The 24615-nt window shown below is 42.7% G+C and overlaps 1 protein-coding gene across 1 annotated transcript in view; it reads left to right on the top strand.

Moving 5' to 3' along the window:
• COLGALT2 (collagen beta(1-O)galactosyltransferase 2) overlaps positions 1–24134 on the top strand; it is a 106389-nt gene extending 82255 nt beyond the window's left edge. Inside the window, exons 7-12 of the mRNA XM_027613716.2 lie at positions 2231–2307; positions 6520–6626; positions 14534–14666; positions 15771–15898; positions 19483–19689; positions 21255–24134. Of these exons, the coding sequence (XP_027469517.1) occupies positions 2231–2307; positions 6520–6626; positions 14534–14666; positions 15771–15898; positions 19483–19689; positions 21255–21531 (929 nt within the window). The 3' untranslated portion in view covers positions 21532–24134. The remainder of the gene's footprint in view (positions 1–2230; positions 2308–6519; positions 6627–14533; positions 14667–15770; positions 15899–19482; positions 19690–21254) is intronic.
• Positions 24135–24615: the final 481 nt, after the last annotated feature.

Here is a 24615-nt window from a genome sequence, read left to right as displayed (position 1 = left end):
TGGAGCAGAAAGGAGCAAAATATTCTGGGCTTCTAATGGAAACAGAAACACATGCACTGTGTATTCACAGAAATGTGACCATAGGGGTCAGGCTTGAAGGAATGAGACCAACTCTTGTGTTCGGCTTAGGAAACCAGTCTCACTACCTTCTAGAACTTCACATCATTCGATCGTAAGTGAAACTGGATGTCATGGTTTCTCTTTAATATCCCAGGGAAGGGTAAGTTAAACAAATAGTACTCTTTGGACAGTATCTCAGTCAGAAGGATGAAAAGGTTATGCTGGGATGTCAAATAGTGATAAAATCTAGCTGGCTTAAGATGTCCATCGACAGATGAATGGATAAAGAAGATGTGGTATATATACACAATGGAATATTATGCAGCCATCAAAAGGAATGAGATCTTGCCATTTGCAATGACATGGATGGAACTGGAGGGTGTTATGCTTAGTGAAATAAGTCAATCAGAGAAAGACATGTATCATATGACCTCACTGATATGAGGAATTCTTAATCTCAGGAAACAAACTGAGGGTTGCTGGAGTGGTCGGGGGTGGGAGGGATGGGGTGGCTGGGTGATAGACATTGGGGAGGGTATGTGCTACGGTGAGCACTGTGAATTGTGTAAGACTGTTGAATCACAGATCTGTACTTCTGAAACAAATAACGCAACATATTTTAAGAAAAAAGAAAAAGAAGAAGATAGCAGGAGAGGAAGAATGAAGGGGAGTAAGTCAGAGGGGGAGACGAACCAGGAGAGATGATGGACTCTGAAAAACAAACTGAGGGTTCTAGAGGGGAGGGGGGTGGGGGGATGGGTTAGCCTGGTGATGGGTATTAAGGAGGGCACGTTCTGCATGGAGCACTGGGTGTTATGAACAAACAATGAATCATGGAACAGTACACCAAAACAAATGATGTAATATATGGTGATTAACATAACAATAAAAAATTTTTTAAAAAATCTAGCTGGCTTCCTACAGCAATGGCATATTTCTTGCAATTCAAAGTCCACAGTGGTCCCGGCATCCTTCTGGGCAGCTGTCTTCCCAATACTGGCACATCATTCTAGGCTGCTTCAAATATGCGGCTTCTCCATTATCAACATCTGCTGTGACCGTTGTGGTGGGCAAGGGTGGGAATGGAAGGAGGGCTTGGAGAGCTGAGCAGTAGCAGTTCACAAGGCCATGACCAACTTCAAGGGTGAGGAAGTGATTCCTCTCATCTGCCTGGACTGGAGGAGATGGGTAATGCTGAATAGTGGTGATGGCCACCACCAACAGTTCCTCAAACCACCCAAGTTACCAGCTCTCACTGTGTTTTCTTTGTGTTACCCCTTTAAGGAAAACCAAATGAGTACTTTGGATTTGCAATTCCAAAAATCTTCAAGACCTTTCCAGATTCTCCACTCAGCATTACTTCCGAACTTTCAAATGTATAGTTTGTAAAGAAAACTTTTTTTTCGAGTATGAAATAAATGAAACTTTTATTACTTAAGATGCAGTGTGCCTCCCATCTGGAAATTTACCTGTTAGCCCTGTACCAAGTTTTGGGATGTGGACTGGCCCTTAAAAGCAAGTTCCTGTTAAAATAAAGGACCTTTGCATACCTGTAGCTAAACCTGCCTGAATGGGATAAAAATAGTCCCAGACTAGTCCCCTTTAAAATATACAGAGAAAGCATTATTTAGAAGAAGTCTGGCCTACTTCTGAGGTCTTTCATTATGAGCCACAGTAAGTAATAGCTTAAAAGTTACTGAGTTTTTACTATGTCAATTTACTGGTGGTGAGTGCTTTGCATGCAGGTCTCATTTAAATTTCACAACACCCCCAAGAGATACACTTTTATTATCCTGATTTTACACATGAAGAGACGGGCTTGGAGAGGTCACTTAACTCTTCCAGACCTTCCCAGACCAAGGTTTGGACCCAGATCATCTGACTCCAGAGCCTTCACTCTTAACCGGCATCCTAGACTGACTCTCATCTCCTCTGAAAATAAGTCTTAAGGGAAATGGAGTGAATACTGCAGTCTGCGTATGAACAAGCATTCTGGAAGCCCTGGCCATCAGGGTTCTTGTGTATCCGCTCAGTCCTGGAGAACTGCTGAGCAGTTATCCCCTGCCCCAGACATCCAGACTGTGTTCCTAGACATCAGGTGTGTGGATGGAATTCTGTTCCCTGAGCCTTTCACTAACAAAGCACTCTGTGTGTTTCTTGTGTCTTCCAGTTGACGGTCCTCCAGTGGAACCCTCCCAGTTTGTTTCAGTTGTCCCTAAATATCCAGACAAGATGGGATTTGATGAGGTAGGAAAGGTGCCTGTGTGTGCACATGCACACACGTGCACGTATGCGGCATGCTTACGTGTTTATATTGGAGTGTGAGCCTGATCTTACATCGGACAGTCAGCAAAACTGGGTTGGCTGCTGAAAAGGCACCGAGGTCTTGGGAAAACAACTCAATTTGTGTCATGTCTCAGCTTTCTTATCTTAAAAAAGGAGCATTTGGGGTGCTTGGCCGGCTCAGTCAGTGGAGCATGCGACTCTTGGACTCGGGGTCATGAGTTCAAGCCTCATGTTGGGTGTGGAGCCTACTTAAAAAAGTAGAAATAAAAATAAAGGATAAAAAAATGAGAATCACATGTACCTGAAACTAACACGATATTGTGTGTCAACTATATTCAAATAAATAATTTTTTTAAAAGGTAAAAGGTAAAAACAAATTAATCATTGGGTTAGAAAGAAGTTAGTATTTAATCATGAGTGAATTTTGTGTTTTCTAGGAGCAGATGCTGCTATATTTTGTAAACCTTCCTATAAAGATTCAAGGGTAAAGAAGATAATGTTTTAAGATTTTATTTATTTATTTGAGAGAAAGAGAGAATGAGAGATAGACAGCACGAGAGGGAAGAGGGTCAGAGGGAGAAGCAGACTCCCCGCCGAGCAGGGAGCCCGATGTGGGACTCGATCCCGGGACTCCAGGATCATGACCTGAGCCGAAGGCAGTCGCTCAACCAACTGAGCCACCCAGGCACCCAAGAAGATAATGTTTTAAGCATTAGAGGACCTTAACTTTATTCTGAGTGGATAGAAACCATTCTGGAACAGTCTGTGCTTTCTTTTCTCTGTGCTGTTCTTCCATGGAAAAAAGCTGAGGGCAGGGTTGAGAGGAAAAAGAAAAAGAGGAAAAAGGAAACCTGTTGTAAAATTCTGCCTTTCAGTGGACAAGAACTTCATAATAGCACTCCAAGGGCCATATTTAATATAAAGTTTTGATTGCGTGAAGAAGGAAGCAAGAATATAAAGAAATACCTCTCTTGGTAATATACACAACAGCTACTTGGGAGTGGCCGAAGTGTGACTCCAAGTCACTGAATCCTTTGCGGGTCCCTTATGTCGTGTAGCTGCTGATCAGTACTCAAGACTCTGGTGATCTAAAGGGTAGGATGGTGCCTCAGGAATCCACACACTGAGATAGAACTTTTCCATGGGTTCTGGGTATGTTACAGGCCAGGTTTTGCGCTGTGTGCTCTTGCCATCGCTCCAGTGAAAGAAAAAGCCTTGCTTATCATTCTGTGCTGGGTCACGCATGTCCCCAGGTATAGCCATCTAAAAGCTCCTGGGATGGGCATTGGTATTTCTTTTAAAAAATTGATGTGAATCTGGGCTTCAGGAATGGGAAAGAGTATTTCATGAATACTAAATAGAAAGAGTTAGCAGCTATGATGCTGTTTCCACAGAGGGCAGAATGAGAAGAGATGATTTTTTTTTTTTTAAAGATTTTATTTATTTATTCGAGAGAGAGAGAATGAGAGATAGAGAGCATGAGAGGGGGGAGGGTCAGAGGGAGAAGCAGACTCCCTGCTGAGCAGGGAGCCCGATGTGGGACTCGATCCCGGGACTCCAGGATCATGACCCGAGCCGAAGGCAGTCGCTTAACCAACTGAGCCACCCAGGCGCCCGAGAAGAGATGATTTTAATGTGGAAGAGAGGAATTAGAATAAAGAGCAAATAATTTTTAAAAACAACTGGGGCTGCGGAAAAGTTTGGTCCACACCACGCACTGTCCCAACTTCCACATCTTACTAACGCTGTCCTTCCCTGCAACCCTCATCAGCCTTCAGTTCTCCAGGTGAAAGAACACAAGTATCTTCACATAGATTCATTTTTCTGGTTAAACACATTCCTATGGGGACCAAGCCGAAGGAAATCAAATGGGGCAAAACCAGGATCTTCTAGCTCTGGTCTTCCATTTGGATGGGGGTGTAAGGACTGGGTCACCCTAGAAGTCTTTTGGAAAATGCCAACTCTAGGAGGTGATACAGGTGCAGGAAATAATTACCCTGGGCTCTAGAACAGAGATAAGATGGTGGAAAAAGGGATTTTCACCGGCCTTTCTCATTCTCCCAGAACTCCCTGACCTTGTTGGTAGTGTCTGGGCTGCATTTGGCTCTGTGGCTCTTTCTCTGTTTACTATTCACTAAGTATGAGCAAGCTGTCTGTGTTTTTCCTTATGGTTACAATTTTCACTGCACTTGTCCTGGCAGAAGCTGGGACTGAATTATTATTTACAAAAGTCTTCCCAGACTAGAGGTCTCTGGTTTGAGGGGACTTTTTGTTGTATTTCTGTTCATTTGGGGGGGGGGGTTGATTTGGGTTTGTTTTTGTTCTCCTGGAATGACCTCGGGCAGCTCCATGTACACACAGGAGGAAATGCCCCTTCCTTTCCATATCTTTTAAAATTGTGGGATGAAACATGGCCCATCACACTGTGATCCTAAACAGGAAGAATGTGAAATGTAAAAGAACACAACCCATTAAGTTATGAAGTCCCAAGTAACAAGGCAAGTACAGTCACCACAGAAATTATGTTTAAAAAAAAATACTCAGGTAATCAAGAGAAGTAATGAAATCATGATGCACCGAATTCACTTTGCCCTAAATTAGGTGGATAATTTCTTTCAAGAGGACATCTTGTTTTCCCATCATTTTCTTTGCTCAAAGCTTTACACATGGATGGAAGTGAGAATATTTTGGAAGGAAGGGTTGAAATTTTAGTGTAGCTTTTGATCCAGTAAAACATAGAACATTAGTGACGATTACATTCAGGATGACTGTGAACCAAAGCTTCATCTCCAGTAAAGTCTGAACGCCAGGCTGGTTACAAGACATAGTTTCTTCTTTATTCTAGGCATGGCATAAAGCAAGCTTTATCTAAACCACATATCATAGGCATTTTAATCTGTGTTGTACTTGCGAGATGAAATTGTTCAACGCCCCCTTTAATGAACAAGCGAACTGGACCCTGAAGCATTCACTGTCTTCCTCAAAGTCATCTGGTGGTTAAGTCAGGATGAAGCCAATGTCATTCAGCTTATTCCTATGGGTTTCTCCTTTTCCATGCTACGTGTCATCAGTATTTCTTGCTGGCAGCTGAAGTCTCGTACCTTAGAGGACTAATTTAATGTTCAGAGCGAGTTTGTTACTGCTTGTAGCAAAAGGACCTTGGGAATACACATATTTACCTGTTAACAGTGTTCATGAGTCTTGAGGTATTTCTGTGGCTCCTTAAATCTGAGAGTAGTCAGGACTGTCTCACTCTCCATAACTCCCTGCCATGGCTTCATGATATGTATGTGTTTAGGGCAGCCATCAGGAATGTAGGGGCTAAGATGAGGGACTAAAGATGGACCCAACCCCCTTGGGCAGGAATCTGGATGCATATTCTTGGGGACTTCATGGACTAGTATGATGTGGAAATGATGCTTTTCCATTTCTCCCTTCCATCAAAGGGCTGACTCCAAAGGTAGGGTCCCTTCTCTTTACTTCTTTCAGAGAAATTCCCTTATCTCTAGGGAAGTTGAACAATTCTGGTCAAGAAGCTCTTAACATTGAGACCTTGATAATTCTGTTTGGAACCTTTGGAAATGCAAGGAATGTGTTAAGACTAGATTTTTCTCATTCCTTGAATTACTTTATTAGAGTGGATATGAACTTTAAGAATAGCTAATATTTAGAACCCATGAGATAGGACCAGTATCAACCCAGTTTTACAGATGAGGAAACTGAGGCATGGGAATTGGGCCAAGGCAGACACTTAGTAAATAACAGTCAGGATGTAGACTTAGGTCAGCTGACAAATCTAACACACTTGCCCAATTGCCTCCTACCTCGGAGTCTTCTATTTGGGGTTTAATTCACACTTGGCCTCCTGAAGGGTAATTTTTTTGAACTTTCCTATCTCAAGAACACGGCAAACCTGTCCACCAACAAGCGTCAGAGAAACAAAGAGAGGGTGAAGTCACCACAGATGGTTCAGTTTTGAAAGTCATTCTGTTTGAATTAATATCATTTGACTTGATATGAAATATAAACAGATCTTCACCACGGTTTTCCCTATTTTCTTCCACTCCTTATTCTAATTAAAACTTTGGTCCTTACATTTACTTAACTTTTCAAACAGCCTAAAGTAAGACTTGAATAATCTGTGTTTCTTTTCCTTTTTTCTTTCTGTGTTAGATTTTCATGATCAACCTCAAGCGCAGAAAGGACAGGCGGGACCGGATGTTACGCACCCTGTACGAGCAAGAGATTGAGGTCAAGATTGTCGAGGCTGTGGATGGAAAGTGGGTTGGGTTTTTTCTTGAATCCTTGCAGATATGGCTGGAGTGGGGAGATGCCCTCTCTGACAGAGGGTTAGTGCTCAGCAGGAGGAATCTAGAGTCATTAGAAGATGGACACATTGTTACAATGGCCACATGCAGCCTACTTTGGGAAAAGCTTTATGAATGATAGCAGCATTTAAATTAATTTCACCATGTAGAGTAGGCCGGAAATCCACTCACCATCCAGCGAACTCTGGCCTTCATTATGCTGAAGGCTCACAGTGGAAGTGATTTTCCCCTTTCTCTGGGGGTTTTTGCAATGGTTGTGGTGGTTTCCAGCTTTCCAACGTGTACTGGAAGGAATGCATTTAGAGTTGCATTTAGAGCCTGATTTAGAGCAAAGTGGCCAAACTTGGGCCACCTGAGGAGAATAAGTGAGGAAAAATGCATAACCATCTGTATATCCTGTTGTGTGAGATCTTACCATAGCCTGCCTGGGCTGATCACCTTTCCCAAGAATATGGCAGGAAAATCCCACAGGGAACTTCGTTGAATTCCTTCAAGAGTTTTGCTATAGCTGTTGTTTATTATTTTGCTTTCCTTTACCCTTTTATTTGACACTTTATTTCAAGGCATAGATTTTTGCAAAACCTACAGTTCCATGTTTTTTGTTAGTTTGGAATGTGAATGGTTCTAAGGAGTATGGCTAGAAGCTATTGTGAAGCTTCTTATGACTTTTAGAGCATTTAATCAGAGTTTCTCAAAATGTGGCCTGGACACCCATGTCAGGTCTCCAGGGTTAAGAGAGAGCAGCTTCCTGAGTCCCAGCCCAGGGCTGCTGAATCAGGACCTGGGAATCTGAACTTGAGAAGCCTCAAGGTGATTCTTAGGTAAGGTTGCCACATAAAATATAGGACACTCAGTTAAATTCATCCCAAACATTGCATGGGCTTACACTAAGAAATTATTCATTGTTTATATGAAATTTAAATTTGACTGGATGGTCCATGTTTTACTTGCTAAATCTGGCAACATTTTCTTTGGTGCATGAGAGTTTGGGAACCACTGCTTCAAATACCTGAGAGCCCAAATTTTATTTATAGGCCACATGGACCAGGGGAAACTAGTTGAATTGTAAGAGTTCTTTATTTGTTCCTCATACAAGTCTCTTGTCAGATACAAAATTTGCAAATATTTTCTCCTATGTGTTGTCTTTTCAATTCATAATGGCATCCATTGCAAAACAAGTTTTTTATTTTGATGAAGCCCAATATACATTTTTGTTGTTGCTTCCACTTTTGGTGTTATATCTAAGAATCCATTGCCAAATCCAAAGTCACAAAAACTTATTTCTATCTTTTCTTCTAAGAGTTTTATAGTTCTGCCTCATAGAGCTCTCTTCACATTCAATTTTTGCTCCATTTTGAGTTAATATTTTATATGGTGTGAGATAGGGATTCAGATTCCTTCTTTTGCACATAGTTTGGGTCTCTTAGCACTATTTGTTAAAAAGACTATTCTGCCCCAACTGCCCCCGTTAAACTGTCATCACCCTTCTCAAAATCAATTGACTATAAATATAAGGGTTGATTTCTAGACTCTCAGTTGGATTCCACTGATGTATTATGTCAATCCTTATGTCATACCACACTATCATTTGACTGTAACTTTATATGTAAGAAAGTCTGAGTCCTTTAACTTTCTTATTCTTTTTCAAGATGGTTTAGGCTATTCTAGATCCCTTGCATTTCCATATGAATTTTAGCATCAGCTTGTCATTTTACACAAAGAAAAGATAGCTGGGATTTTTATTGGAATTGCATTGAATCTGTGGATCAGCTGGGGGGACCATTTCTATCATAATAACTTGAAGTCTTCTGGTTCATGATCATGAGATATCTTTCCATTTATTTAGATCTTTAATTCTTTGAATGATTTTTTATAGTTTTTAGTATGTAGAAGTCTTGTGTTTCTTTTGTTAAATTTATTCCTAAGTATTTTACTCTTTTTGGTGTTATGGTAAATGAAGTTGTTTCTCTAATTTCATTTTTAGATTGCTCACTGCTAAGTATATAGAAATAGAATTGATTTTTACATATTGATCTTATATTCTGCATCCTTGCTGAACTCACTTACTAGTTCCAACCCAGTGTGTGTTTGTGTGTGTGTGTGTGTGTGTGTGTGTGTGTGTGTGTGTGTATTCCTCCTCAGGATTTTTATATACAAGACTATGTCATCTGCAAATGTAGATAGTGTTACTTCCTCTTTTCTAATCTGAATATCATTTACTTATTTTGTTTGCCTAATTTCTCTGGTTAGATCCTCAAGTAAATGTTGAACAGAAATAGTGTGGACATCCTTGTCTTGCTCCTGATATTAGGGGAAGCACTCAATCTTTCACCATTAAGTATGATATTAGTGTGTGGTGGGTTTTCATAGTTGGCCTTTCCTGAATAGAAGAAGTTCTCTTTTATTCCTATTTAATGGAGTGCTTTTATCGTGAAAGGGTGTTGGTGTCTTTGTCAGTTTGGGTTGCTTTAACAAATTACCATAGGCTAGGGGCTTAAAAACAAACATTTATTTCTCATAGTTCTGGAGGCTGAGAAGTCCAGGAGCAGGGTGCCAGTGTGGTTGGATTCTGGCGAGAGGCCCCTTTTATGATTTGTAGATGCTATTTTCTTGCTGTTCCCTTAACACAGCCAAGAGAAGAGAGAGAAGAAGCACCCTCTCCCATGTCTCTTTTTATAAAGGCACTAATCTCATTTATGAGAGTTTCACCATCATGACTTGGGGCCCTACCTCCTAATACCATCAACTTATGAACTTGGGGTGAATATAAACATTCAATCCGTATATAGTTGGATTTTGTCAAATGCTTTTTCTGTGCCTATTGAGATGATTGTGTAGCCATGTGATCTTTTTGTCTATTGATACGCTGTATTATATTGATTGATTTTCACATGGGAAACAAGTCTGACAATCCTGAATAAATCCCATTTGATCATGGTGTATAATCGTTTTGATATGTTGCTGAATTCTGTTTGCTAGTATTTTCTTGAGAATTTTGGGTCTATATTAATAAAGGATATTGGTCTATAGTTTTCTTGTGATGTCTTTTTCTAGTTTTGGTATCAGGATAATACTAGCTTCATTGAATGAGTTGGGAAATGTTCCTACCTCTTCTGTCTTTTGGAAAAGTTTGTGAAAGATTTGTGTTAATTCTTTAGATGCTTGGCAAAATTCCCCAAAGAAGCTAACTGATTATGGGTCTTTCTTTGTGGGAAATTTTATTACTAACTCAACTGCTTTACTTGTTATAGGTGTATTCAGAATGTCTATTCCTTTTTGAGTCATCGATTTGTAATTTTCTAACAATTCATCAGTTTTTTTCTAGGTTATCTAAGTTGTTGGCATACAATTGTTCATAGTATTATCTTATAATCCTTTATATTTCCCTAAGGTCAATAAGAGTCTGCCCACTCTTTCATTCCTTTTTTTAAATAATTTGAGTCTACCTTTTTTTTTTCTTCTTGATCAGCTTAGCTAAAGGTTTATCAGTTTTGTTGATCTTTTCAAAGAACCAACTCTTTGGTTTTGTTGATTTTTTTCTATCGTTTGTCTATTCTCTATTTCACTTATTTCCACTCTAGTCCTAATTTTTTCCTTCTGCTTGCTTTGGGTTTACTTTGCCTTCCTTTTTCTCATTTCTTAAAATGGAAGATCAGATTATTCATTTGAGGTATTCTTTTTTAATATAGGCATTTATGACCATAGCTAACCTTCCCAAGTACTACACTAAGTGCATCCTGTAAGTTTTGGTATGCCTTGTTTTCATTTTCATTCATCTCTAACTATTGTCTCGTTTCTTTTGTGATTTCTTCTTTGACCCATTAGCTATTTGGGAGTGTGTTGTTTAATTTCACATATTTGTGAATTTTCCAAATTTCCGATTGTTATTGATTTTTAATTAATTCCATTGTGGTCAGAGAACATGCCTTATATGATTACTGAGGCTTAATTTATGATCTATACAGTTTTTATGGTTTAACACAAGGTTTTTCTTAGAGAATGTTGCATGTGAACTTGAGAAGAATGTGTATTTTGCTGCTATTGGGTGTAATGTTCTATAGTATCTGTCAGGTCTAGTTGGTTTGTGGTGTTGTTCAAGTCTTCTGTTTCTTTGTTGTTCTTCTGCCTTGTTGTTCTACCCATTATTTATAGTGCCTTATTAAAGTCTCCCAGTATTATTATTATTATTATTAAAGATTTTATTTATTTATTTGAGAGAGAGAATGAGAGACAGAGAGCACGAGAGGGAAGAGGGTCAGAGGGAGAAGCAGACCCCCCGCTGAGCAAGGAGCCTGATGTGGGACTCGATCCTGGGACTCTAGGATCATGACCTGAGCCGAAGGCAGTCGCTCAACCAACTGAGCCACCCAGGCGCCCCAGTCTCCCAGTATTAGTGTTAAATAGTCTCTTTCTTTTCAGTTTCTCAGTTTTTGCTTCATGTTTTTGCTCTGGTGTAAGGTGCATGTATAATTACAATTTTTGTCTTTCTGATGGGTTGATTTTTTATTAATCTTTATCTCTAATAATTGCTTTTGTTTAAAAGTTTACTTTGTCAAATATTAATATAGCTCCTTCAACTCTCTTGTGGCTACTGGTTATATCCTTTTTCATCCTTTCACTTTAAACCTATTTGTGTCTTTGAATCTAGTCTGTCTCTTGTAGACAGCACATAGTTGAATCATGTTCCTAAAAACTCATTCTGCTAAGCTCTGCCTTTGATTGTAGGGTTTAATTCATTCATATTTAGTGTAATTACTGATAGGGTAGGATTTAGGTCTGCCAGTCTCCATTTGTTTTCTATATGTCTTACGTCTTTTTTGTCACTCTGTTCTTCATTATTGCCTTCTTGTATTAAAAAGATACCTTCTACTCTATCATTTTAATTCTCTTGTTTCTTTTACTATATATTTTTAGTTATTTTCTCAGTGACTGTCATGGAGATTACAATTACCATTTCAATGTATAGCAATCTGGTTTATATTAATACAAACCTCCTATAAGAAAACATATGGGTTAAGGTCCTCAACGTTATTTGTGCCAATGTTTGTTTTTTTTTTTTTGGATTTGACACCAAAAGCAAAAATAAACAAGTGGGACTACATAGTAAAAGAAATTATCGACAAAATGAAAAGGCAACCTACCTAATGGGAGAAAATATTTGCAAATCATATACCTGATAAGGGGCTAATTTCCACAATATATAAAGACTCATACAACTCAATGAAGACTCATACAACAACAAAACCCAAATGACTTGATTTAAAAAATGGGCAAAGGATCTAAGTAGACATTTTTCTAAAGAAGACATTCTTTGGACAACAGGTACATTAAAGGGTAGACGACAGGCACATTAAAAGGTACTAAACCTCACTAATTACCAGGGGAAGGCAAAGCCAAACCACAGTGAGATATCACCTCATATTTTCAGAGTGGCAATTATCAAAAAGACGAGAAATAACAAGTGGTGACAAAGATGTAACGAAAGGGGAACACTGATATACTGTTGATAGGAATGTGAATTGGTGCAGGCACTATGGAAAACAGTATGGAGGTTCCTCAAAAAATTAAAAATAGAACTACCCTATGACCCAGCAGCTCCACTTTTGGGGATTTATCCAAAGAAAATGAAAAAACAACCTCAAAAAAGAAAAAAACATATGTACCCCCATGTTTCTTGCAGCAGTATTTACAATAGCCAACCTAAGAGTCCTATCAGTGGATGAATGGATAAAAAAGATGTGGTGTTGCAGCCATCAAAAGGAAGGAGATCTTGCCATTTGCAACGACGTGGATGGAACCAGAGGGTGTTATGCTGAGTGAAATAAGTCAATCAGAGAAAGACATGTATCAAATGACCTCACTGATATGAGGAATTCTTAATCTCAGGAAACAAACTGAGGGTTGCTGGACTAGGGGTGGGGTGGGAGGGATGGGGTGGCTGGGTGATAGACATTGGGGAGGGTATGTGCTATGGTGAGTGCTGTGAATTGTGCAAGACTGTTGAATCACAGATCTGTACCTCTGAAACAAATAATGCAATATATGTTAAGAAAAAAAAGAAGAAGAAGAAGATAGCAGGAGGGGAAGAATGAAGGGGAGTAAATCGGAGGGGGAGATGAACCATGAGAGACGATGGACTCTGAAAAACAAACTGAGGGTTCTAGAGGGGAGGGGGGTGGGGGGATGGGTTAGCCTGGTGATGGGTATTAAAGAGGGCACGTTCTGCGTGGAGCACTGGGTGTTATGCACAAACAATGAATCATGGAACACTACATCAAAAACTAATGATGTAATGTATGGTGATTAACATAACAATAAAAAAATTTTGAAAAAGATGTGGTGTATATAAATATATACAATGAAATATTCATCCATTAAAAAAGGAAGTCCTGCCATTTGTAAGAACATAGATGGCTTTTGAGGGCATTATGCTAAGTGAAATAGGTCAGACAGAAAAAGACAAATACCAGATGGTCTCATTTATAAGTGGAATCTAAAGAGAAAAAAACCCCAAATTCATAGATACAGAAAACAGAGGTGATTGCCAGGGGCAGTGTTGGAAGGTGGGTAACATGGATGAAGGGAGGTGAGTCGATACAAACTTCCAGTTATAAAATAAATAAGTCGTGGGGCTGTTGTGCACAGCATGGTGACTGCAGTTAACAACACTGCGTTGCTTATTTGAATGTTGCTAAGAGAGTAGGTCTTAAAAGTTCTCATCACGGGAAAAAAATTTTTTAACTATGTGGGGTGACGGATGTTAACTAGACCTAGTGCGGTGATCATTCCATAATATATACAAATATCAAGTCAATATATATCTGAAACTAATATAATGTTATATGTCAATTATATCTTGATTAAAAGAACCAATTGAGTGTCAGTGGTCTACAAAAGCTTAGCTTCTATACTGCTTCATTCCTTTCACCATCCTTTGTTCTATTGTTGTCAAACAATTTACTTCTTTCTATATTACATGCCCTTTAACAGAGACTTACAATTAGTGCTTTACACAGCTATAATTTAAATCAGAAAATTTAAAGAGAAAAAAAGAGTTATCAATGAAAAACATTTATACTGTCATTTATATCTACCTATGCAGTCACATGTCCCCATGCTCTTTATTTCTTTATATGGATTTATGTCACTCTCTAATTTCTTTCATATCGGCCTTAGAACTCCCTTTGGTGTTTCTTGTAGAGTGGATCTGCTAGTGACAAATGCTGTTTGTTTATGTGGAAATATTTTAATTTCTCCTTTATTTTTGAAGGATAGTTTGACGAGATATAGAATTTTTGGTTGACAGTGTTTTTCAGGGTAGCACTTTGAATATGTCAACCCACTGCCTTCTGGCCTCCATGGTTTCTGAGAATCAGCTGTTAATCTTGTTGAGAATACTTTGTATGTAGGGAGTCACTTCTCTCTTTCTGCTCACAAGATCGTCTCTGCTAGTTTTGTTCTTACCTTCAAAAAAAAAAAAATTAGGTCCAAAGGAAAGACATGCCCACGTACACAGTTCTTCCTATCCCCATCCCCTCCAGTATTTAATGCTATTAGCCACTTGTCCTTCGTTAGGAAAATACTTTTTCAAAGCTGTCAAAAAACTGGTAATACTTAGAAATACGTTGGCAATTGTGAGGGATATAACCAAGTATAAGACATCCTCTTGTCTTTGGCAAGCTTGTAATGCTGCCATGACACGTTAACCCTGAGGGGCTCCTAAGAGCTGATGGGAAACCTGAGAAGTCTTCCTCAATGCGCAGAAGGGCTTTGAGGAACATCCAGGACTCTCTCTTTCTGGCTTCTGTAGGGGGAACATCTCAACTTGTTAATTTTCAGACATGTTCTCTGTCTTGCAGAGCACTCAACACAAGTCAGCTGAAGGCCCTGAATATTGAAATGCTGCCTGGATATCGAGATCCCTACTCCTCTAGGCCTCTCACCAGGGGTGAAATCGGCTGCTTTCTCAGCCACTACTCTGTCTGGAAAGAGGTAAATAATGCTTGTTTTAGATATGCGGTTTTATAATAAGGAGGAAGGAAAGTGGGACTTTGTAGGTGAATTACAGCCAGATAGTGAAGCCGTAACTGTTCTGGAAGTATGCTTGGAAGTTTCTGTTGCCTCGTGTCTCCCTCTGACACAAGGCCAGCAACAAACAGGGAGAGGGAGCCTTGTTGCCGCTTGAGATGATAACGGGAAGATACCCATGTTCAGGAGGCCACACTCCTTTTGATGTATCCTTATCCTTAGTAGGAATGCCTTGTATTGTATGTATCTAGCATGTCATCATTTATTAAACGATTTCATACAAGAAGTCACACAGATCGTATGAAGTGGGTCAGGATGCATGGGTTCATTTTATCCAAGAGAAAATGAGTAAATATCTTGTCTAGGTAAGAAGGGGCAAAGCCAGGACTTGAACCCATGGCTTAGATGGAGGGAGGCATTGGAGTGTGGGGCTCTTGATTAAGGGTCAGTTCCCACAAGAAAAGAGAAAGTCCCTAAAGAAGGACCCCTTGATTGCCTTCCCTCTTTGAACGACCCAGTCTATGCCTATGTTTTTTCTTTAAACTTTAGGTGAAATGTAATAGAGACATACAAAATTAAATAAATCGTAAAATACAGGCCAATGAAATTTCACAAATGAAATAAAAATACAGCCGTGTCAACCAGCACCCAGCTCAAGAAACAGGTTACCAGCACCCCAGAAGCACGTGCTCCATATTTCCTTCTAGGGGACAGTCCCCAAGGGTAATCACCATCTTGACTTCTAACAGCACAGAATAGTTTTTTCTGCTTTTGTACTTTTGTTCGTATGAATGGAACCATAGGGTATTGAGGTATATAGCCTCTCAGGATTACATTCGGGAGATTCACCCATAACATTGCATTTAATTGTAGATCGTACATCCTCACTGCTGAAAATATATCCCAGTTTATTTATCCACTCTACCACTGATGACGTTTGCTTGGACTCCAGTTATGAGCTATTACATACTGTGCTACTATACTCTTGACTTTTTAATGTCTATTCACCTAATAAAAAGTAGGTATTGGACTTCTCATAAGGTCTCTTCCCACTGATGATCTTTACAGGTGATTGACCGAGAGCTGGAGAAGACTCTGGTTATTGAGGATGATGTGCGCTTTGAACATCAGTTTAAGAAGAAGCTGATGAAGCTGATGGATGACATTGACCAGGCTCAGCTGGATTGGGAACTGATGTGAGTGGCAAGACAAGTTTATCCCAGAGCACTGAGAGGACTCAGTCCTGTTCAAGGGGCAACAAGCTCCACCTCCCCAGCTGATAGGAGATAGAGCTCGTGCTTCCACTTTGCCAACTTTCTCTCCATAAATGTTCCCACAAACAAGAAGTGAGTGGAGGACAGGCCCTGGTTTCTGCATCTATATACTCTGTGGGCTGAGAAAGAAACGGTGGGAGATTCTTGGTGAGACCTGGAGCCTGCCTGCTGGTCAGGGGTCTTCAGCCTGAGCGCTCACGTGGGAGCACAGCAGAAATCCCACGAGTGAAGCAACAGGTGCATGGAGAGGTGTGAAGAGAGAGGGGGAGGCATTCATTCAAGGGCAAGAGTCCTGTGTTACACTTGAGAGCAGGTTTCCTCTGTAGCCTCTGAGAGTATGGGGGCTGAAGGTCAGCATGAGAGTGCCTCTCTTGGGAAGGGAAGTGTGCAAAGGCTTACCAGGGTAATGCTGGTTCTGAATTGACATTTAGTTAATGGTCTGGTAGCTGTCTCTGGGAATTAAATGTCTCTCTGTCTCTCTCTCTCTGTTTCTCTCTCTCTCTCTCCCCTTCTTCCTCTCCTTCCCCCTCCCTCCCTCCGCCTCGTGCTGTCTCCCCCTCCCTCCCTCTGTCTCTCACCCCCCTCTCTCATTTTCTTTTTAAACCAAATGACACTTTTTACTTCTCTCCAGTGAGGCAGAAAGTTCCCAAGCATTATGTACACTGCCCAGCTGCGTGTCGAAGGCAATTTCATCAAATCAGAGCCTGTTCCTTTGGAGTGGCTGCAGCAGACAAGCTGTCCCTACTCCTCCCATCCTCGGAGGGAAACTTAACTATGGGCCCAAGTGGAATACTTGTTCTCTCAGAAAACATACCATTCTGAGCCCAAAAGAAACCTAGTAGTGACTCAACTAATCCATGGGGAAGAGACCCAGAAATCAGTATGGTGTAATAAAAAGAGACTGGCTCCCTGTCAGATGTCAGCCCTGTGATTAGATTCTGCACTGTCCCTTAGGATCCTTGCCTGTTCCTATAAGCCTCCAGAAGTCCCCACACCTCAGTCTGAGTCTGTAGCTCTGCAGCCTGTGGCTACGCCTCACGGGCATGGAGCCTGGAAGCCATTTTGTGCTCACATGACCTGCAAAGACAACTTTCACTTAAGCCTCGGAATCAGAGGACTGGGCTTGGGAAGTCTAAGACTTATGATTGACGCATGTCCTTGTCCACTTGTGGCTCAGCTGGTGCATTTCTTGGGACAAGGAACCAACAGATTTGGGGCGCCTGGGTGGCTCAGTCGTTAAGCGTCTGCCTTCCGCTCAGGTCATGGTCCCAGGGTCCTGGGATCGAGCCCCGCATCGGGCTCCTTGCTCGGCAGGGAGCCTGCTTCTCCCTCTCCCTCTGCCCCTGCCCCCGCTTGTGCTCTCTCTCTCTCTCTCTCTGACAAATAAATAAATAAATAATCTCAAAAAAAAAAAAAAATGACAGAGCCAAGAAAGCAGAATGATTGGATAAGGATATGGGTACAAGGAATGATAGGGATACAAAACAAAAATCTTTTCTAAATTTCACAGACTGATCAAGGGAAAATATGCCATTAATATCAATTATATACTATTCAAGAATGACAGTGGTCTCAAATTTTTGTCTTTCTTTCTTTCTTTCTTTCTTGAGACAGAAAGAGCATGCAAGCCATTTGGGGTGGTAGAGAGAGAGGGAGAGAGAGAATCTTAAGCAGACTCTGCACTGAGCACGAAGCCCAACACGGGGCTCGATCTCACAACACTGAGATCCTGACCTGAGCTGAAATCAAGAGTCGGACACCTATCTGACTAAGCCACTCAGGCGCCCCTTCCCTATCTCTTTCTAAAACGAACAAAAACAAATGTTACTGAAACTCAAACATGAAAGCTGATAAGCTGTCCATGGCTGCTATGTTACATTTCTCCAGAAAAGGAAATAGTAAATGGGAAGAGTAGAACAAACCATTGGAGTGCTGTCCAACAGTAACATAACATGAGCCACATACATCATTTGAAATTTTGTAGTGATCCCATTCAAATGGTAAAAAATACATTAGGAGAATTTAATAATACATTTTATTTACCCCAATGTCTCTGAATCTTATTACTTTAATATGTAATCAATATTTAAAAACTGTTAATGAGATAGTCTACATTGTTTTTTGTTTTTATTTTTGTTTGAAAACTTTTTCATTTTTTGTTTGTTTGTTTAGAGGGAGAGAGAGAGAGAGAGAGAGGCAGAGGGAGAGGGCAAAAGAGAATCTCAAGCAGGCTCCACGCCCAGTGCGGAGCCCAGCATGGGGCTGGGTCTCAGGACCCTGAGATCATGACCTGAGCCAGAACCAAGAGTCCGACACTTAACCGACTGAGCCTCTCGGTGCCCCTTTTCTACCATCTTTAACATCCAGTGTGTATTTTATGCTCACAACACGTCTAAGTCTAGATGCTGTTTTCAGCCGCTGCAATAGACTGCAGTCCTACCGAAACAACGGTGTTTAATGGAAAAAATATTTTACACATCTTCAATTTTATTTTAAAATTTCAATTTGAACTATGTAAAATGAACCCGTTGAGTACAAACTCCGGTCCTGTCACTCTAGCCACTTGTCAAAGGCTCAGTGGGAGTTTCTCTTCCACTTGATGGTACCTGAGAGAAATTCAGACGCTTTAGTCTGAAGGGACGGTGGCTGAGAGGATCTGTGTTTGGTGTCCTGAGAAGGTGAACAACGACTCATGCCACCAATCCTGAGATGTCTTGACAAGAGCAGTCCTTTAAATGTTGAAAGAGAGAGTCTTAAGGCAAAACAGAGGAAGGCAGGGCTTTACCCCCAGGCAGGAAGCCCTCACCTCCTCAGCTTGCTCCAGGCAGGTGGAAAGCAAGTGGGGTCCAGACAAAAGTGACGGATCACAGGTCTGTGAGTAGACTGTGGGGAAGCTGGAATGGCTGTTGCAGAAGCTCTTCGAGAAGGCCAGGTGCTTTTCTCAGAGCAAAATGAGGGCGGAGCTAGGTGCATGTGAGGAAGAGAAAGCCAGGCAGGCTTTGTCACTCACTCTTCCCAGGAAGGACCCACTTGGGGCCCCTGGGGTTCCCGGGTCTTTGACTGTAGACTGTGTCTTCCCCACAGTGTTTTCTGTCCTGTGTTTACCGTCAGCATCTGGAGAGCTATCCGGAGACCATCGAAGGCTGAAACTCTAGGGATCTCACCTCTGAGCCCTTTTTGTCCACTTCCAACCTCTGTAAACACATACTGTCTTTGGGAAATGATCGGAAGGATCTTTTAGTCTCTCTAGAGTTTAACTTCCAGGCTGGAGCACAGTGCTAGGCAAGAGCAGTTGGGATGTTGGTAGATGGAGCCAGGAAAATGGCCCCCCTCATGGCAGGTGCCAGTCATTGCTGGGGATGGGACGCATGTTGTGGTGATACTTTTGATGTAAGACACAGTTGGTCCCAGCGTTCAAAAGTATCCACAAACCTGTGCTCTGCTCTGTTCTTCCGGATGTCTAATATTCAAATTGGAATTTTGCTCCTCCATCCGCTTCCTTCTAGTTATATTGGCAGGAAGAGGATGCAGGTGAAAGAGCCCGAGAAAGCGGTACCCAATGTGGGAAATCTGGTCGAAGCTGACTACTCCTATTGGACGCTGGGCTATGTCATCTCTCTGGAAGGAGCACAGAAGCTGGTTGGAGCCGATCCCTTTGGGAAGATGCTGCCAGTGGATGAGTTCCTGCCCATCATGTACAACAAGCATCCTGTGTGAGTCTCCCCACACTGCCTGCCCTTTGAGGGCTCACCCCACTCATATATCGTGCTCCTCAGATTCTCGGTAGTGCGTGGTATTTTCTAAAGCATGCCCTGCTTTCCTAAATGATCTTTCCATAATCACAACTCAGAGAGGCTGACTGGAGTGACTATCCCCTTGTACAGATGGGGAAGCCGAGGCTGAAAGGGCGAGTCTTGCGTGGCAGCCCTCTGTAATACCCCGTGTGTAGTTTACCTGGACATAATATGCTCGGTCCTCTCCTTGTTTTGATCTTCTTATTTCCAAAAACTCATACACCTGAAGGTGAAGGTCATCTTCCTGAGCACCTTCAAGTGTTCAGTTCATTTCTTAGTCCGCTGTGTGTACTTGTTGGGCAGGCAGGGGTCCCCCTCCCTGCAGAGCTTACGGTCTGGTCGGGAATTCAGACTCACGAACGGTCCTCGTGATGTACTTACTGTGAGACTGCAGCCACAGAGGTGCGTTAGAAGCTCGGGGAGGGTGGAGGTGGCCCCTGAGCAGGGTATCTATGGAAGAAGGCAGTGTGATGCTCAGGGCTCCCCTTACGCAGGAGCTTACTCTGACCTAGCGTTGTTTGAAGGGTGTGGAGATGGGTGGTTTACGAGTCAGTCTCCCCACTAACCTGTGAGCCCACTGAGGCAGGAACAGTCTCACATCCCTGTGTCCTGAGAACCTAGTCCCAACTCTACCCATAATAGCTGCTCAGTCAATGGGTCCTAAATTCATTAATGGAGGAGGAGACCAGATTCTAACCTCGGCTCCTTCTCTCAGTTGCTGGGTGATCTCCTTACTAGCTGGGCCTCATTTTAGTGGTTGAGAATTCCTATCCTGCATCTGGCTCATTTGGTCTCCCGGCCTCAGCAAAGACGGATCTCCTCACCCTCTTTGATAGAGCTGACTGTATATCCGTGTCCTAGTAGGAACATGGAGGTCAACCATCATCCCTGTAACAGAAAGGAAACTAACAGGCACGGTGCACTGAGTGAGCTCAGAGCCAAGCAGATGTCACCTCGTGTGATCTGCACAGGAGCCCCGGGGGGGGGGGGGGGCGAGTTGTCCTCCCCTTTACACTCATGGGGAGCTGGGGTGCAGGGCCAAGCCGGCCTGCCTCCAAGCCTGCACAGTGTGACTGTGTAGACTGCTGTTCAGATCTCAACTAATTTATTCATCCAAGAACAGGGCATCTTCCACAAAGTGATCACATTGCCCTCTCGTGATGGTCCAACAGAGCTTAAGTGTCAGCTTTTAGAGTAAGACCTGAAATTCATGTTTTAAACAAGTCCAACCAAATACAACAGAAATATCCTGACCTTTCTCTTCGTATGTTTGTTTAGATCATCTGAAAGCTTGTAATGAAACTGTTACTGTGTTTGTAGACTAAACTTTTCCCCAAAGGACACAACTTTAAAAATCATCAAAGGCCCCCATGGCAATGTAAGAGAGGACCAGCAGGGCCCCTCTGCTCCCCCCCCCGCCACCCCCGGTCCCCGTTCGCTAAACGCCCTACCTCCTCACACACCTGCACTCCTCTTGTTTGCAGAGCTGAGTACAAGGAGTATTATGAATCCAGGGACCTGAAGGCCTTCTCCGCCGAACCCTTGCTCATCTACCCCACACACTACACAGGCCAGCCGGGGTATCTGAGTGACACGGAGACCTCGACCATCTGGGACAATGAGACAGTGGCCACCGACTGGGACAGGACCCATTCCTGGAAGTCCCGGAAGCAAGGTCACATCCACCGCAACGCCAAGAACACAGAGGCCCTGCCGTCACCAACCTCCCTGGACGCTGTGCCTTCGAGGGATGAGCTATGAAGGCTCCGTGGGGGATTCACCACCCTTGAATTTTCTAACGGGCTATTTGTCTGTTTGCTCCAGCTTCTTCTAGTGGTCACAGTCCTCTAACCAAAGTGGTCTACTGTGATTGAGCAAAATTAATATATTCTTGACAGGGGAGGATAAGAAGGAAACTTAACCTAAATTTCCTAAGATGGCTAGAAGATAGGCTTTATGGCAACCATCGAGATAAACTTCAATCCAGACACCTAGCCCTTCAGTCTTTATTCGTGTGATACTGCTTCCTACATTAAGGATGAACAGTATGGCCCAGAGACTCATCCCTGAGAAAGGCAGTCACATCAATAAATGGGCAGGCAGGGCAGTCGAACCAACTGGACCACATCCGTTGGTCTCGTGTGACCTTGAAAACTTGTGTATGTAACAAGTTTGCGGGGGGGGGGGGGGTTAAATCATTTAAAAGCAAATTAATTGGGCTTTGGTTTAAAGGAACTCTCTCAGGAGCCAGAGTGACCTGTTCACCTTAGTCTTTGTCATCCAATAGGGATCCAGTATTTGGGTCTGTCTGAGACTTGGCCTTTGACGATCATGGCAACTGAAGGGCTCCTAAAGAGGCGTCAAGTTTGCCATGCGGGTAGAGTTTAGTAGATATTTGAAGGTTTGTGTAGATATTTGAGGAAAAAAAGAACTCAGACTTTGGCCTTGTATTGTGGTCACTTGAGTTAGGATGCTCTATTTATGAAGATAAATTTAATATATAAAGGGGTTCGGGCTGGTGTCTAAATTGTGTCCCAGGGGGCTCTGTGCTGCTGCGACATGTCACGCTCTCCCCTCCACGCCTGAGCCTGGGAACGAACTGGGAGTGTGAGTTTTATGAGTCACTGTTAGGAGGCAGAGCACATTTTCAGGCCAGCAACTGGCCTTGCCTGGGTTTTTCGTTCTATTTTGAATTATTTATTCTACAAAATGTGGGGAAAATGTAAGATAAGGCAGAGAAACAGATTTTTCAAGCTTTCATAGCACCCTGGGGAGTAGTGAGTGTGCAATCTGGTTCTCCTGCATTTCCCAGCCTGGCTCTTGCAGGGAGGCCTATGGAGTGGGAGATTCTCACCATCTGGAAACAAATGCTTTTCCATTTCAGTATACGTGCTGCCGAAGCGAGCACAATGCTTTTCCGTTTCAGATGACAGACTTGATCAGAAACAATGGACTGATCCACTGATTTAGGCCAACATCCAGGGAAGCTCTCAGAGTCAGCGCCCTGGGCAGATGACCTCCCCGCTTTCCTCACAGAGTGATTTTCTGGAAAGTGCAGTGTTGGGCTACATATTCTCTGCCAGTTCCACAATCTGTGTTCCTCAGATATCTCATGATGGTTTGCCTCAGGTTTGTGTTCGCCCGCCTGCACGCAGTCAGACTTTGCCTCCAGAAATACCCTCCCCACACATTCCTCCCTGAGCTTCACACTTTGGGGCAGAGCCCATGGGCAGGGTTGCTGCGTGAACGCAGCTCAGTGCTCCCTGGTGAGGGCCCCCAGGCTGCGGGACAACAAGGCAGCTCGCCTTCCACAGAACACCAGCCTCAGCCTTCCTGCTTGACTTATCGTTGATACTCTTCCACACCGACTAGTAAGCAACGAGGCTGAGGAGGGGGATCTCAGCCGACCTCAGTCTTCACTGCTTAGACATACCTGTCAGAGCCTGACTCATTTTTTTTTTCTAGAAAAACAGAAAGAGCATCTGGGGAGCTAGTGAAAAACCCTTGGGTGGTCCCTAAGGTTTCCTTGGGTATTTTGTATTTTGTTTGCATATTTGAGTGCGTGCCAGTGTGCCTGACTTTCACGATATATTTTTTTAATAGGGTGGGAGGTGGTCGGGAGATTGGGAGTGGAGAAAGATTGAGTTGACTTTTGTGTGGTTTTGTTTAATAGAGAACTTTTTGTTTTCCTTTTGCTGTCAGCTGGTCTGATGGGTTTATGAATTCTCATTCTTAAAAGATATTGGTCTTAAATTCTAGAATTTTAGATTAGGACTGTTCTACTGTGAATAAAGTTCTGGCTCTGTTAGCCCAGCCTTTGCTTCCGCCTGCTCGGGTCTGGGATCCCAAGCAGTGCTCTTTCGTTGTGAACATTGTGCTCTGCACACACCTGCATTTGTTTTTAAAAAATCGTCTCTTCAACAATCCTAGGGTTCCTTGACCTCATTATTCTTCCTGCGTCCCCTCCAGTCTTAAGTCAAGACATTTGACCTTTGCAGCATCAGAGGCCTTTGCCTCCGCCATGGCACCTGCTCTTTGCCTCTGGAAGTTAAACATGGTCTGGAATCCCGATCTGGATCCCTCTCTGGATCTCGGGATCCAAGGTGGGATCTTCTGGACGATGAGCCTGACTTCAGCAGTGCTGGTGCTGCTGAGTGTGGACTGAGCACCTACGATTTGCAGAGGATACACTCCCCGGCCCTGCTTTGGGTTCCCTGGGCCCTTCTGCAGGAACTCTGGAGGATGAGAAAGAGCCGGCATCCCAGCATCCTACATTGCCTATCATGCCGTGTCATTTCAGGGAGGGGAAATGATAAACTACTTGCCTTCTAGAGATCTTTGTGAAAAATTAAAAAAAAAAAATAGCTCAACACTGTGATTATTTACTGGTTCTGCCAACACTAACCAATGGCCAACGCTGCTGGACCTTCCCGGACCTTGGCACTGGACCAAGGACGTCAGAGGCCAGAGATGACCATCAGTGCTGCTCAGCCCCATGGCAGACAAGAAAAGATGGTCACCGACCTTCCTGTTCGGTGGGAGTTGTTTTAGACTGCTGGGGGAGAGGTGGGTAAGCGGAAAAACTTTCTAGGCTGGAGAAACATAGGAGTCCCCAGTGGGAGGGTGGTAAGGGAGGGCCCATCTTGTAGTTTTGTGCTATAGGTCAGTCTAACCATTCATCGAAAGATACCAGCTTGTCCAAGGCCAAAGAACCTGATCCTGGGGCAAAAAAAAAAAAAAAAAAAAAGAGAGAGAGAGAGAGAAAATCCATGTTGGCCTCTGTGACCCCTCAAATTTCAGATCAAGCTTCCCCCAAACCAAGTGTGAGCACTGCCTTGTTTCAGG

The sequence above is a fragment of the Zalophus californianus genome, chromosome 10 (genome assembly GCF_009762305.2).
Source record: "Zalophus californianus isolate mZalCal1 chromosome 10, mZalCal1.pri.v2, whole genome shotgun sequence".
NCBI classification, from domain to species: Eukaryota; Metazoa; Chordata; class Mammalia; order Carnivora; family Otariidae; genus Zalophus; species Zalophus californianus.
The sequence above is the reverse complement of the archived record's forward strand: the minus strand, read 5'-3'. Positions and strand labels throughout refer to the sequence as shown.